The 15493-nt window shown below is 37.2% G+C and overlaps 1 protein-coding gene across 1 annotated transcript; it reads left to right on the forward strand.

Moving 5' to 3' along the window:
• The first annotated feature begins 9873 nt into the window (after positions 1–9873).
• LOC131656122 (sedoheptulose-1,7-bisphosphatase, chloroplastic) lies at positions 9874–12584 on the forward strand. The gene is made up of 8 exons (XM_058925886.1): positions 9874–10051; positions 10169–10288; positions 10716–10901; positions 10991–11072; positions 11179–11400; positions 11647–11747; positions 11856–11927; positions 12117–12584. Exons 1-8 carry the CDS (start codon positions 9953–9955, stop codon positions 12396–12398), a joined length of 1164 nt encoding a protein of 387 aa, XP_058781869.1. The 5' UTR covers positions 9874–9952; the 3' UTR covers positions 12399–12584.
• The last annotated feature ends 2909 nt before the right edge of the window (positions 12585–15493 follow it).

Consider the following 15493-nt stretch of genomic DNA (forward strand, 5'->3'; position numbering starts at 1 on the left):
AACTAGGAATTTTTAAAGAAGAAAAAAAAAAACTTTGTTTGAGCAAGAAAGGAAATAGACTAGAGAGAGAAAAACTTGATGAGGAATGCAAAGGAACGGAGGATTTAAATAGAAAAAAAAATGAGAAAGTACAATAGAGAAAATGTAAGAGGGAAGGAGAAGCGTTTGAAGAGTATTTAAAGTGAAACAAATGATGAATAGCATTTAATGTTACGTGACATGAGGAGAGATAATAAAGACAAATGAGGTGACTTGCACAGTTACCTATGGTCGGCGTCCCTTCAACTGCACGCGCGCTTATCCATGAACAGTAAAGACAGGTTTACCATCCCGAGATAAAAAGTTACAGCTGTTTTGCTTTTAAAGAGGTTCTGAATCAACTTAGACAATGAAACGTTAGTAATAACTGAATCATAATTTCTAATTGATTTCAATCAGAACTTCTGATTAACAAATAATCCACTTACATTTCAGAAGATACTCATACATAAGAACTTCTCATCTTCTCATTCTGGGCATAAATCCATACTGATGTTCTTCAGAATGAACTTAAACCTATCTTCAGCCAGGGGTTTTGTAAAGATATCAGCCCATTGATGGTCTGTATCCACAAAGTTTAAAGATAGAACACCCTTCTGAACATAGTCCCTTATGAAATGATGTTTAATCTCAATATGTTTAGCTTTTGAATGAAGAATAGGATTCTTAGATAAACATATAGCAGAAGTATTATCACAGAATATAGGAATGTTACTCTCATATATCTGATAATCTTCTAGCTGACTCTTCATCCAGAGCATCTGTGTACTACAACCAGCAGCAGAGACATATTCTGCTTCTGTTGTTGATAGAGCAATAGTTGCATGCTTCTTGCTATACCAGGAGATCAAATGACTTCCAAGAAATTGACAACTTCCTGAAGTACTCTTTCTTTCAATTCTGTCTCCAGCATAGTCAGCATCGCAAAATCCTACTAAGTTGTATTCTTTAGATTTTCTGTAAACTAAGCCAACATTAGTAGTACCTTTCAGATACCTTAGAATTCTCTTAACAGCAGTTAAATGAGATTCTCTAGGGTCTGATTGGAATCTAGCACACAAACAAACACTGAAAAGAATGTCAGGTCTAGAAGCAGTCAAATATAGAAGAGATCCAATCATACCTCTGTATAACTTCTGATCTACCTTCTTACTTACCTCATCCTTACCTAGGATGCATGTTGGATGCATAGGAGTTTTGGTTTCTTTGCAGTCTAGAAGATTAAACTTCTTCAGAAGTTCCTTCACATACTTGGTTTGGTGAACATACGTTCCTTCTGATGTTTGATTTATTTGTATTCCAAGGAAGTACTTGAGTTCTCCCATCATGCTCATTTCAAACTCAGCCTGCATAGACTCAGCAAACTCCTTTCCAAGTGTAGCAATAGATGTTCCAAAAATAATATCATCTACATATATTTGACAAATTAAAATATCCCTTTTAAAGGTTTTACAAAAGAGAGTAGTGTCCACTTTTCCTCTAGTGAAACCATTATCCAGAAGGAAAGAACTTAAGCGTTCATACCAAGCTATGGGAGCTTGTTTCAATCCATACAATGATTTCTTTAGTTTAAAAACATGATTAGGAGACATAGAGTCTTCAAAACCAGGAGGTTGATGGACATAAACTTCTTCATCTATATAACCATTTAAGAAAGCACTCTTAACATCCATCTGATAGAGAGTGATGTTATGTTGAGTGGCAAATGAAATTAATAGACGAATAGATTCTAACCTGGCCACTGGTGCAAAGGTTTCTGTATAGTCAATCCCTTCTTGCTGACTGTAACCCTGAGCCACCAGTCTGGCTTTGTTTCTTACCACTTCACCTTTCTCACTGAGCTTGTTTCTGAAGACCCATTTTGTACCGATTATATTGAATCCATCCGGTCTAGGAACAAGATCCCAAACATCATTCCTTGTAAACTGATTTAGTTCTTCTTGCATAGCAATTATCCAGTCTGGATCTTCTAGAGCATGATCAACAGAAGTTGGCTCGATCAAAGATACAAGACCTAATTGACAGTCTGCATTGTTCTTAAGGAATGCTCTTGTTCTGATTGGATCATCCTTCTTTCCAAGAATGACATCTTCTGAATGACCAGAAATGAGTCTGGATGATCTTCTGACAGATGGTTCTTCAGAAATGCTTAGATTCTCCAGAGAAGCTGATACTTGATCTTCAGATTCTTTGCTTATGAGAAGCTCTGCTTCTGATGCGTTGCTTCTTGGCTCAACAACTTCTGATACATCAATATCACAATCTGCAAAATTATCAAACTGCTTTGGTTTTTCAGAACCAAGCTTATCATCAAACCTGATATTGATTGATTCTTCTACAACCAATGTTTCAGTATTGTATACTCTGTAGCCTTTTGAGCGTTCAGAATATCCGAGAAGGAAACATTTTTGTGCTTTGGAATCAAATTTACCAAGATGATCTTTAGTGTTCAGAATAAAGCATACACATCCAAAAGGATGGAAATATGAAATGTTGGGCTTTCTGTTCTTCCACAATTCATAAGGAGTTTTATTTAGAATAGGTCTGATAGAGATTCTATTCTGAATATAGCATGCAGTGTTTATTGCTTCTGCCCAGAAATGCTTAGCCATATTGGTTTCATTGATCATGGTTCTGGCCATTTCTTGCAGAGTCCTATTCTTTCGTTCTACAACTCCATTTTGCTGTGGAGTTCTAGGACAAGAGAAATCATGGGCAATACCATTTTCTTTGAAGAACTTTTCAAAGAATCTATTCTCAAATTCACCACCATGATCACTTCTGACCTTTATGATTTTACACTCTTTCTCAGATTGAATCTGAGTGCAGAATTCAAAGAACACTGAATGAGACTCATCCTTGTGTTTCAAGAACTTTACCCATGTCCAGCGGCTATAATCATCTACAATGACTAATCCATATTTCTTCCCTCTGACAGATGCTGTTTTTACTGGGCCAAACAGATCAATGTGCAAGAGTTCTAATGGCCTTGAGGTAGAAACAACATTCTTGGATTTGAATGCAGGTTTGGAGAACTTGCCCTTCTGACATGCTTCACAAAGAGCATCTAATTTGAATTTCAGATTAGGGAGTCCTCTGACAAGATCCAGTTTGTTAATCTGAGAAATCTTTCTCAAACTAGCATGACCTAATCTTCTGTGCCAGACCCACTGCTCTTCAGAAACAGACATAAGACAAGTCACCTTCTGACTCATAAGATCTTGCAGATCTGTCTTATAAATGTTGTTCTTCCTCTTGCCGGTAAATAGGATTGAGCCATCCTTCTGATTTACAGCCTTGCAAGACTTTTGATTAAAGATTATATCATAACCATTGTCACTCAATTGACTGATAGATAAGAGGTTATGTGTTAATCCTTCTACAAGAAGTACATTTGAAATGGAAGGAGAGTTACCAGACTTTATAGTTCCAGAGCCAATTATCTTGCCCTTCTGATCTCCTCCAAACTTGACTTCTCCTCCAGACTTAAGCACCAGGTCTTGGAACATAGACCTTCTTCCTATCATGTGTCGTGAGCATCCAGAGTCCAGGTACCATGACATGTTGTGCTTTGTCCTTTTTGCAGCCAAGGATATCTGCAATAGGAATGATCTTATCCTTAGGTACCCACATTTTCTTGGGTCCTTTCTTGTTAGTTTTTCTCAAGTTCTGATTGAACTTGGGTTTAACATTGTAAGCAATAGGAGGAACAGCATGATAATTCTTAATGTGAGTTTCATGATATTTCCTAGGTTGTGTCACATGCTTCTTAGTGTGTGTAACGTGAAAGCTTTGTGCATGTGATGTGTGCCTAATATCATGGGAGTGGCCATACTTGAACTCATCATACAACGGCTTGTATGTGATTTTCATCTTATCAACAGGTTCAAGTTTGTATGGGGTTTCACCCTCATAACCAATGCCTACTCTATTATTTCCAGACACAGCATATATCATAGAAGCAAGTTGACTTCTGCCTATGCTTCTAGATAAAAATTTTCTGAAGCTCAAGTCATATTCTTTCAAAATATGATTCATGCTAGGAATGGCTTTTTCTGTTTCAGAAGGAGATTCACTGTTTTTGGATAAATTTAAAACTTTTTCCTTCAGTTCAGAATTTTCCAATTCCAGCTTCTTAGTTTCAAATTCAAATTGCTTCTTCAGCTTTTTGTATTTGATACTAAGATGAGCTTTGAGTTCCAGAAGTTCTGTTAGACTGGAAACTAACTCTTTTCTAGATAGTTCAGAAAATACCTCTTCAGAATCTGATTCTGATGTAGATTCTGATCCATCATCTTCTGTCGCCATCAGCGCACAGTTAGCCTGCTCATCTTCAGAGTCTGAATCATCTTCTGATTCATCCCAGGTTGCCATAAGACCTTTCTTCTTATGAAACTTCTTCTTGGGATTTTCTTTCTGAAGTTTCGGACACTCATTCTTGTAATGTCCAGGCTCATTGCACTCATAGCAGACAGCCTTCTTCTTGTCAGATCTTCTGTCATCAGAAGATTCTCCACGTTCAAATTTCTTTGAACTTCTGACACCTCTGAACTTCCTTTGCTTGTTCTTCCAGAGTTGATTTAGCCTTCTGGAGATCAAGGACAGTTCATCTTCTTCTTCAGATTCTGATTCTTCAGAATCTTCTTCTCTTGCCTGAAAAGCGTTAGTGCATTTTTTAACATTAGATTTTAATGCAATAGACTTACCTTTCTTCTGAGGCTCGTTTGCGTCCAGCTCAATTTCATGGCTTCTCAAGGCACTGATAAGCTCTTCCAAAGAGACTTCATTCAGATTCTTGGCAATCTTGAATGCAGTCACCATTGGGCCCCATCTTCTGGGCAAACTTCTGATGTTCTTCTTTACATGATCAGCCTTGGTGTAGCCTTTGTCAAGAACTTTCAATCCAGCAGTCAAAGTTTGAAATCTTGAAAACATCTTTTCAATGTCTTCATCATCCTCCATCTTGAAGGCTTCATACTTCTGGATTAGTGCAAGAGCTTTTGTCTCCTTGACTTGAGCATTTCCTTCATGAGTCATTTTCAAGGACTCATATATGTCATAGGCCGTTTCCCTGTTAGATATCTTCTCATACTCAGCATGAGAGATAGCATTCAGCAAAACAGTTCTGCATTTATGATGATTCCTGAAAAGCTTCTTCTGATCATCGCTCATTTCTTGCCTTGTCAGCTTTACGCCTCTGGCATTTACCGGATGTTTGTAACCATCCATCAGAAGATCCCATAGATCACCATCTAGACCAAGAAAGTAACTTTCCAGTTTATCTTTCCAGTATTCAAAGTTTTCACCATCAAATACTGGTGGTCTAGTATAACCATTGTTTCCGTTGTGTTGCTCAGCAGAGCCAGATGTAGATGGAGTTGGATTTGCTTGAGATTCACCAGCCATCTTTTAATGAAGCGTTTTTCTCTTCCTGAATCTTTTCTAAACACGGTTAAGTGCTTGCACCTTAGAACCGGCGCTCTGATACCAATTGAAGGATAGAAAAACACTTAGAAAGGGGGGGTTTGAATAAGTGTAGCTTTAAAAACTAGACAGATAAAAATAAATTGCACAGTTATTTTTATCCTGGTTCGTTGTTAACTAAACTACTCCAGTCCACCCCCGCAGAGATGATTTACCTCAACTGAGGATTTAATCCACTAATCGCACGGATTACAATGGTTTTCCACTTAGTCCACGACTAAGTCTTCTAGAGTATCCTGATCACAACTTGATCACTCCAGGAACAACTGCTTAGACACAAGCTAAGACTTTCTTAGAGTATCCTGACCACCACGTGATCACTCTAATTACAACTGCTTAGACACAAGCTAAGACTTCCTAGAGTATTCTGATCAACACGATCACTCTAGTTACTTACAACTTAATGTAATCTTTCTAAGAGTTTTACAATGCTTCTAAAAAGCTATAATCACAAACTGTGATATTTCTCTTAACGTTTAAGCTTAATCTCACTAAGATATTACAAAAGCAATGTAGTGAGCTTTGATGAAGATGAAGATTCTGAGCTTTGAATTGAACAGCGTTTCAGCAAGTTAATATTCACAGAATTTGGTTCAGAGTTTGTTCAAAATTGGTTAACCTTGCTTCTCATCAGAACTTCATATATATAGGCGTTTGAGAAGATGACCGTTGAATCCATTTAATGCTTTGCGTGTTCCGTACAGCTTTGCATTTAATGTTATACGCTTTTGTCAACTACCTCGAGCCTTGTTCACGCTGTGTCTACTGACGTTGCCTTTAATAGCTTCTAACGTTCCTTTTGTCAGTCAGCGTAGCCTGCCACTTGTACTTTCTTCTGATCTGATGTTTGTAAATACAACGTTTGAATATCATCAGAGTCAAACAGCTTGGTGCAAAGCATCTTCTGATCTTCTGACCTTGAAGTTCTTCTGAGCGTGATACCATCAGAACTTCAGTGCTTCTGATCTCATGTTCTTCTGATGCTTCCATAGACCCATGTTCTGATTCTGCTTCGACCATCTTCTGATGTCTTGCCAGACCATGTTCTGATGTTGCATGCTGAACCTTCTGAGTCAAAGCTTCTGAGCGCTGAATTATGCATACTCTTTATATATTTCCTGAAAAGGAAATTGCGTTGGATTAGAGTACCATATTATCTTAAGCAAAATTCATATTATTGTTATCATCAAAACTAAGATAATTGATCAGAACAAATCTTGTTCTAACACATACATCCCGTTATGATTTCATGAGCAATTTCTGAATTTTATGGATTTGAGCTCCCACTGACCTTTCATCCACCATATTATAGTTCCAGTAGCGACTGACATCATATTTATTTGCACCTACTTCTTCAGTATCATTTTTCTTCTACAAAGCTTCACATACCTGTTTAGCAGTCTTGCAATTAGTGTCATAATCCTACAGATCATCTGCAAAACTATTCAGAATGTGATTTTTGCAGACATAGTCATGCTCTTGCCATAGGGAGATTTCTTTCCTGAGCTATAAATCAATTATGAACATGGTAAGGAGCATGTTGAAAGGGGAGCACTTGCCAAAAGAATAATGGGGAGAAGCAGTATCCACAACCACATCTTTTTTGAATAGGTGTCTAATAAAGAAGTTGAAAAATATCACACATGCATAATCTTGGTCAGGATTCAAACCAAGTATGAGTCACTTAAGGGTGTTTAGTTTAGTGGCATATAGACATGTTTCGAATAAACCAAGAAGAAAGCTAGATGACAATGGAGATTAAATGATACTTGTAGGGTATCACTCTAATGGTGAGTACAAGCTCTATGATGCTGTTAATAGAAGGACAATAAATAATAGGGAAGTGGTTTTTGACAAAATGAAAGATTAGAATAGGATGGTAATCGATTTTTCAGCTTGACGTAATTGATCACCATAGACCTGGTACAATTTTGCAGTGTTTAGTGGGACAGAAACAACAAATAGAGAAATCCAAGTTGAAGGAAAAGTAAGGAGATCAACAAGGCAAAGAGACATGTCTGCTAGAGTACAAGATTGTCAGTTGTTCTCGGATATTGAAATAAATAATGATGGTGACCTATTCAGTTTGCACTCATGGTTGAATCTAAACCAGTAAAAATAGAGTAGGCATTGAGTGATCCAAAATGGATATGTGCAATGAAGGAGGAGTTGGAGTCAATCAAGAAAAATAATACATGGGAACTAGTTGATCTACATCAAGGAAAGAAGCCAATTGGTGTGAAAAGGATGTTCAAGGTGAAGGTAAATCTAAAAGGTGAAGTGATCAAGCACAAGGCCAAATTAGTGGCATATGGGTTTATGCAAAGAGAAGACATAGATTCTGAGGAAGTGTTTGCACCTGCAGTCAGATTTGAAATCATTAGGCTAGTTATTGGAATTGCCAATAAGAACAATGGGTTCATCTACCAAATGAATGTGAAATATGCGTTTTTAAATGACCCTTTAAAAGAGGAAGTGTATGTAGCATAATCACCTGATTTTATTATGAAAAATTAGGAATCCAAATTTTATAGGTTGAGAAAGGCATTGTATGGGCTGAAGCAAGAACCTAGGGCTTGGAACAAGAGAATTGATGGATTTCTAAAGGAGATAGGATTTAATAAATGTATATTTGATTTTGGAGTGTATGTGAATAAAGATGCAAGCAAAGGTATGATCATCCTATGTCTCTATGTTGATGATTTGTGATTACGGGCATCAATGAAGAATACATTATTGAATTTAAAATTGATCTCACAAAGGATTTTGAAATGAATGGCCTTGGTCTTATGACATACTTCCATGGCATTTAATTTCACAAGTTTAAAAAAGGGATACTTATGCATCAGAAGAGGTATGCATTTGAGATATTGAAGAAGTTTGAAATGGAGCTATTACACCTGCAGAACTAAGGTTGCAGCTGTTAAAGAATAAAGATAAGCATGAAGTTAATCCAACACACTAAAGGAGGTTGATTGGATCATTGCGGTACTTGTGCAATACACAACCAGACTTGGCATATAATGTGGGAATCATGAGCAGGTTCATAGTGAAGCCAAAGACATCACACTTGGCAGTACTCAAGAAAATTCTTAAATACATCAAAGGTTCAATCGACTGTGAAACTCTATTTCCTGCAACAGGCAAAGGTATAAGTTGAAAATTGATCGACTATACCAACTCAAACTGGTGTAATGATAAAGATGATAGAAAATCTATTGATGAATACATACTTCTGTACGGAGAAGCACCGATATATTGGTGTTTTAAGAAGGAACTAGTTGTGGTGATTTCTTCTTGTGAGGTCGAGTATATTTCAACATCTTTGTGTGCATGTCAAGCTATGTGGTTGATAAATTTATTGCAGGAGTTGTGCACTGAAAAGAATGAACATGTAACACTAATGTTAGACAATATTTCTAATATAAACTTAAGCCAAGAAATGAGGTTCCATTACTTGAGGGAACTTGTGGATGAAGGAAAACTGAAGTTGGAGTATAGCAATAGTGATGATCAAGTGACTGACTTACTAACCAAAGGTGTGACAATTGAAGTGTTTAAGAGAATGAAGAAATACACGAACATGGAAGAATTAAAAGACTTGAATTAAGTTGGTGCGTTGTGAAATATGTAATTCAAGTACTGTGGTAGTCGATTACCTCCAGCTTGTAATCGATTATTGAGGGATCAATCAAATTTAGCTCTCTCTCTCTCTCTCTCTCTCTCTCTCTCTCTCTCCTCTCTCTCTCTCTCTCTCTCTCTCTCTCTCTCTCTCTCTCTCTCTCTCTCTCTCTCTCTCTCTCTCTCTCTCTCTCCTCTCTCTCTCTCTCTCTCTCTCTCTCTCTCTCTCTCTCTCTCTCTCTCTCTCTCTCTCTCTCTCTCTCTCTCTCTCTCTTCATGAGGGAAACATCCACCACAAAATAAGAGAGATATCACATATTCACCCTGAACTTTAAGATGATAGGTGTATAAGTCCTCTCACAAACCTAATTGAAATTCTTTTCAATTATAATAAAGTATTTGATTAAACTTGTTCTTACCTAATAAAAATGAAATCTAACATAAATGTAAATATAGTTTAATACAAGAAAAGAAAATTTCATATCAATGTCGATATTGCACGATTAGAAGAACCAACAAACAAAGTAACAAACTCACAAACCAACAAATATTAGTGATAGTATCCCCCTACCATATCTCTTCCTATAGAAAACCATATCACAACCACATAAATACTTGCGATGCTAAATATTTACACCTCAAAATGCAACCTCATTAGCCTATCTACTCATCACATCCCACGTGGCACTACATGCATAATTAGCCACATATCTATAATTTGCTATATCCCCTTCTTACTCTCTTTTTTCAATGCAATAACATACACTACATTCTCAAAACTTTTCCACATAGTTTTCAGTTTGCAGCCATGGAAACTGGTATAGCATGTTACTCCCGTGGAGCTTTCTTTCCTACTGTTTCTTCCAAACACTCCCTACCCTCTATCACTCCCTCTTCTGGTTATAGGGTATGTTGAAATAGAATAGAAGAATATAGAGTATAAGAATCTTATGACTTTTGATTTTAATGATTAATTTAAAAGTTCTTCGTGTACTTTAATGAACATGTTTTTGTAATGAGGCAGAGTTTGAAATCTAGCTCTTTCTTTGGAGAATCTCTTAGAGTGTCATCCAAATCAACACTCAAGCTTTCAAGAACAAAGGCTACTTCAGTCATAACCAAATGTGAAATTGGTGACAGTTTGGTGAGTTACTTTACTTACATAGAACAAAGTTCTCATATGAGTAGTTGAATTAACCTATTTAGATTGATTTTTTTGAACTTATTTAGTTGTACAAATATACCTATAATCATTTTTCAGAGCATGCAAGGGAGTTACCACACAAGGTTCAAAAATGGTCACAGTTAAACTATGACTAAATATGATCTTATAAAATGTCTCTCCCAGTTAAACTATAATTAAATAGGATCTCTATTTATTTTGTCATAATTAAATTGTGACTAATCTACATATGATCTTTGAAAAATTGAGATGGCTCCGTATAAGACCTTAAACAATTTATGAGTATGACAAGCCGATTAGCTGTTTTCAACTTATTTTCACAAGCTTGACTTCAGGATATAGTTTATGAAAACATTTTGAATTAATGTCAGATGTTTGTGAATTGTAGGAAGAATTCTTGTCAAAGGCGACACCGGATAAGGGTCTGATTAGGTTGATGGTGTGCATGGGAGAAGCATTAAGAACAATTTCTTTCAAAGTGAAGACAGCTTCTTGTGGTGGAACACAATGTGTTAATTCTTTTGGGGATGAACAGCTTGCAGTGGATATGCTTGCAAACAATCTTCTTTTTGAGGTTAGAACATTTCAGTAATAGTACTATTGTCAATAAGCATTAAGGACCGAGTTCCGATCTGAGAGACGGTTGTAATTTTCTATGCATAGGCCTTAAAACACTCTCACTTCTGCAAGTATGCTTGCTCAGAAGAAATTCCTGAGCTTCAAGACATGGGAGGTCCAGTTGAAGGTCTGCCATAATTCTATCAAAAAATATGATTGGTGTCTCTTATACAAATGCATTCATTTTTTGAGGCTATGCAATTTACTGAGTATATATATGCAACTCATAACAGGTGGATTTAGTGTTGCATTTGACCCTCTTGATGGTTCAAGCATAGTAGACACAAATTTCACAGTTGGCACCATCTTTGGTGTTTGGCCTGGTGATAAGTTGCTTGGAGTCACAGGAAGAGAACAAGTTGCTGCAGCTATGGGAGTTTTAGGTCCCAGAACTACTTATGTTCTTGCTCTTAAAGATTTCCCTGGTACTCATGAGTTTCTCCTGCTTGATGAAGGTAAGATTGATATTTATTTTGGTGAGATAAACTTATTACCAGTGAAACACGAACACCTCAAACACAACATGACACTGACATATCGATACCAGTAATAATTTGAAAAAATGTGTGACAGTGTCAGTTTTTGACACTGACACTGACACTGTCACATATTTTTTCAGAGTTATCGGTGTCATAGAGTTTATTAAAGACAAAAACTATCCAAGTTTATCGTATGACAAAATTATCCAATTCATATATCAGGAAAATGGCAGCATGTCAAAGAGACTTATGAAATTGGTGAAGGAAAACTATTCTCCCCTGGGAATTTGAGAGCTACATTTGACAACACCAATTATGCTAAGGTCTATATGAAATTATCTTATATGAGAAAAATAATATTTTGTTCTATGTATTTTCACATGTATCAAATACTATTAATGAATACTTACCTCTTCCTTTTTCATCTATAGTTGGTTGATTACTATGTCAGAGAAAAATACACATTGAGATACACTGGAGGAATGGTTCCAGATGTCAATCAGGTTCTTTTCTCAACATATTCTCATACATGACATTATAATAAAACCTTCTTCATTGAAATTTATCTATATCGCGTACTCTATGATTTTTTGGTACCTGTGCTGAGCACAGGTCCCATATGCTAATAATAGCCTTGGAGACTCGATGAAAATTTAATATAATATGATTTAAACATGTGTTTTTATATGCAGATTATTGTAAAAGAGAAGGGAATATTCACAAATGTGACATCACCAACTGCGAAAGCGAAGCTGAGACTGTTGTTTGAGGTAGCTCCATTAGGACTATTGATTGAAAATGCTGGAGGTTACAGCAGTGATGGTTACAAATCTGTACTAGACAAGGTTGTTGAAAACATTGATGATAGAACTCAAGTTGCTTATGGATCAAAGAATGAGATCATTAGGTTTGAAGAAACATTGTATGGTTCATCAAGGCTCAAGGAAGGTGTACCTGTTGGAGCAAGTGCTTAAACTGTTAACCAACAACAATTCATTTTCAATTTTTATATGCTTTTTTTGCAAAAAATATAATGCTATCTTTGAGACAACTATGCACAATATAGTCATAGATTCCCTATTTATGACTAGAACTATATGTATAATTTATGTTGGTATATGGCCAACATCTAAGCATCTCTAGTCATGAAGTTTGCCACATGGATAAGAGGGTACATAACTTAATGGAAATTAAAGATAGATGTAGAAAACTTGAAAAGAAAAAAAAGTGATCATACTTCATTAATATATAACTATGATGATCACAATTTATAAAAATAATATGTGATTAAAATAGGAAGTATAGAGTTTTGTTTAAATAATATGCTATGCTAAGAAAACTATGGAAACTAAGATTCTAAAAGTAAAGGAGGAGAAAGAGAAACTAACTAGAAATAAAAAGACATTTTTCTTATTATTTCTTTATGTTTCATCACTTATTTTTAATTTTCAATATCTCCCTCTTCACACTCACAAAAACACAGTTGCAATGCTGTTGGGCAGCAGGTGATTCAAATATATGTAGTAGTATATGATTGGATGGTGTTCGATACTTTAGTAGTATAATTATGGGCAAAAGTGGAAACACAATATATCTTATAAAGCTCGTCTCTACCTTTTACCATAGGACATTGTACACTATAAGCTTAATTAAATTTTATTTATTTCGATAAAATCATAATTTTATTAAATTATTATAAACAATGAGTGATATCAAACAACACATTATATTTATTCAAGTGAGAAAATGTGAGACCGTTATTATGAAATCATTCACTCGCTATTGTGGTGTCGTTTTTTTTACCTCCCCGTTTCACCTGGGAGGACGGCACGTCAGGCCCTTCACGCGAAATTTGTAAGGAGAGAGGCGCCCTTGTGGGATGAATTTTATTTCAGTTCTTCCTAGGATAGCACACGAACTTTTTAATTATCCTACGAGGAGGAAGGGGAAAAAGATCTCAAATAAACCCTAGGAGTTTTCTAGGTGTGGGGATTTCACCTAATCAGATGTTCTGGAGTCCGGGAGATCGGTTATACATAGGGAAGGTTTTAAGCACCCAACATATCCGTAGTACTCTACGGGAACCTTCTCTGTATCTATGTGTTTTGTTAAGAGTCCCACATCGGACAATATGTGGCCTGAACATGTCCTTATAAGTGAGGGCAATCCTCACCCTACAAGCCGGTTTTGTAGGGTTGAGTTAGGCCTAACCACATTTCTTAACATGGTATCTAGAGCCTACTAAGAGGAAATTCTTCGCCGTGTTTTACCCGGTTGACCTACTGTCTTCCAGTGAGAAATTTCCTTCTGCAAACCGTGTCATCACTCCGGTTTGTCTTTTTTTTTTTCGACGACTTTTTCGGTACTGTTCATCGCGCGCACTGTTCATCAACCGGCACTGTTTACCGGTGCGACACTGTTCATCGATCGGTACTGTTCACCGGCGCGGTACTGTTCATCGAAAAAAAAAAAATTTTTTTGCTCAGTTTTGTTCTCTGATCGCAGATCCGCTCTCGGTTTATTCTTCCGACTCGCAAAAATCTACCCTCCAGTACAAACAGCCCCGTTCTTGTTAACTTGAAGTTATGGGAGACTCGTTTACTAAAGTTCCGCTAATCCCATGTGAAAAACTAACCGGATCAGCAAACTATAACATATGGGCTCGTGCTGTCGATACGTGGTTTCACGGTCAGGGATTTGAAGAGCACCTAACCACAAAATTGTCTGCCGTTGCACCCGACAAACTCGCTAAATGGAAGAAAACTGATGCCTCTCTATGTACTGTGTTGTGGTTTTCCATAGCACCTAACCTCCAAGCTCAGTACCAAGCCTACTCCACTTGTTATGAGGTATGGGAAAAGGCTAAGAAAGTCTTTTCCAACGACGTTCACTCTCTATACAGTGTCATCCACAAACTCAACACACTGACGTTGGAAAATATGGATGTGCAAGCTTATCTGAGTAAGCTTGATGCCTTGAAAGCCAGTTATGAAACCCTCATGCCTTACGCAAAAGATGCAACAGCTCATGCCGAACAGCAGAGTAAATATTTCATGGTCATGGCACTTAAAGGACTACCATCAGAACTCGAATCCGTTCGTAACCAGATTTTATCAGGTACTATTGTTCCTAGCTATGATACAGTTAGTGAACAACTGTTGCGCTTGGCTACACCTCATGAGTTTGGTCCGGTTTCTCCTCCATCTATTGCTGCTCCAACACCAGGTGACACTGCTGCCCTTGCATCTCTTGGAAACAATCACAATCGCCTTCGAGGAGGGTCATCTAACTCCAAACCTCGTCCCAAGTGTGACCATTGTAATCGGCTTGGGCATACTATCGACCGTTGCTGGAAGCTGCATGGCAGACCTCCACGTCAGGTAAATGCAGCTCAAATTGATTATCCCGATACTATGCAGACTTCACCTTCACTTCAAAATCCTACGCCAAGCTACGACGATTTTCTCAGGTGGTGTAAGACTAATCAGAACTCTGGTTCCACGGCTTCGGTTGCACACATTGGTAATTCATCTGTTTGCCTCTCTCAATCATCTCCGCTTGGTCCTTGGGTCCTCGATTCTGGTGCGTCTGATCATGTTACCGGTAATAAAGGTTTTTTCTCTTCCATCTCTACCTCTGGTTTCTTACCTAGTATAACCGCCGCAAATGGTTCTAAAACCCAATCCCAAGGGATTGGTACTGTTCAAATCCTACCATCTCTCTCTGTTACTTCTGTTCTATATGTACCTAATTATCCGTTTAATTTACTGTCAGTCAGTCGTTTAACTCGTGCCCTTAATTGTTCTATCACCTTTACTAATAGTGTTGTTACTTTGCAGGATCGGAGTTCGGGGAAGACGATTGGCGTCGGATGTGAGTCTCAAGGCCTCTACTACTTCTCTGCGTCATCCACCACATGCTCTGCCACAGATTCTCCACTCATTATACATGCGCAGTTAGGTCATCCAGGTCTCCCCAAGCTCCAAAAGATGGTGTCCAGCTTATCTAAATTATCTAGTTTACATTGTGAGTCTTGTCAGTTAGGGAAACATACTCGTAGTCACTTTCC

This window comes from Vicia villosa, linkage group LG3, assembly GCF_029867415.1.
Source record: "Vicia villosa cultivar HV-30 ecotype Madison, WI linkage group LG3, Vvil1.0, whole genome shotgun sequence".
NCBI classification, from domain to species: domain Eukaryota; kingdom Viridiplantae; phylum Streptophyta; class Magnoliopsida; order Fabales; family Fabaceae; genus Vicia; species Vicia villosa.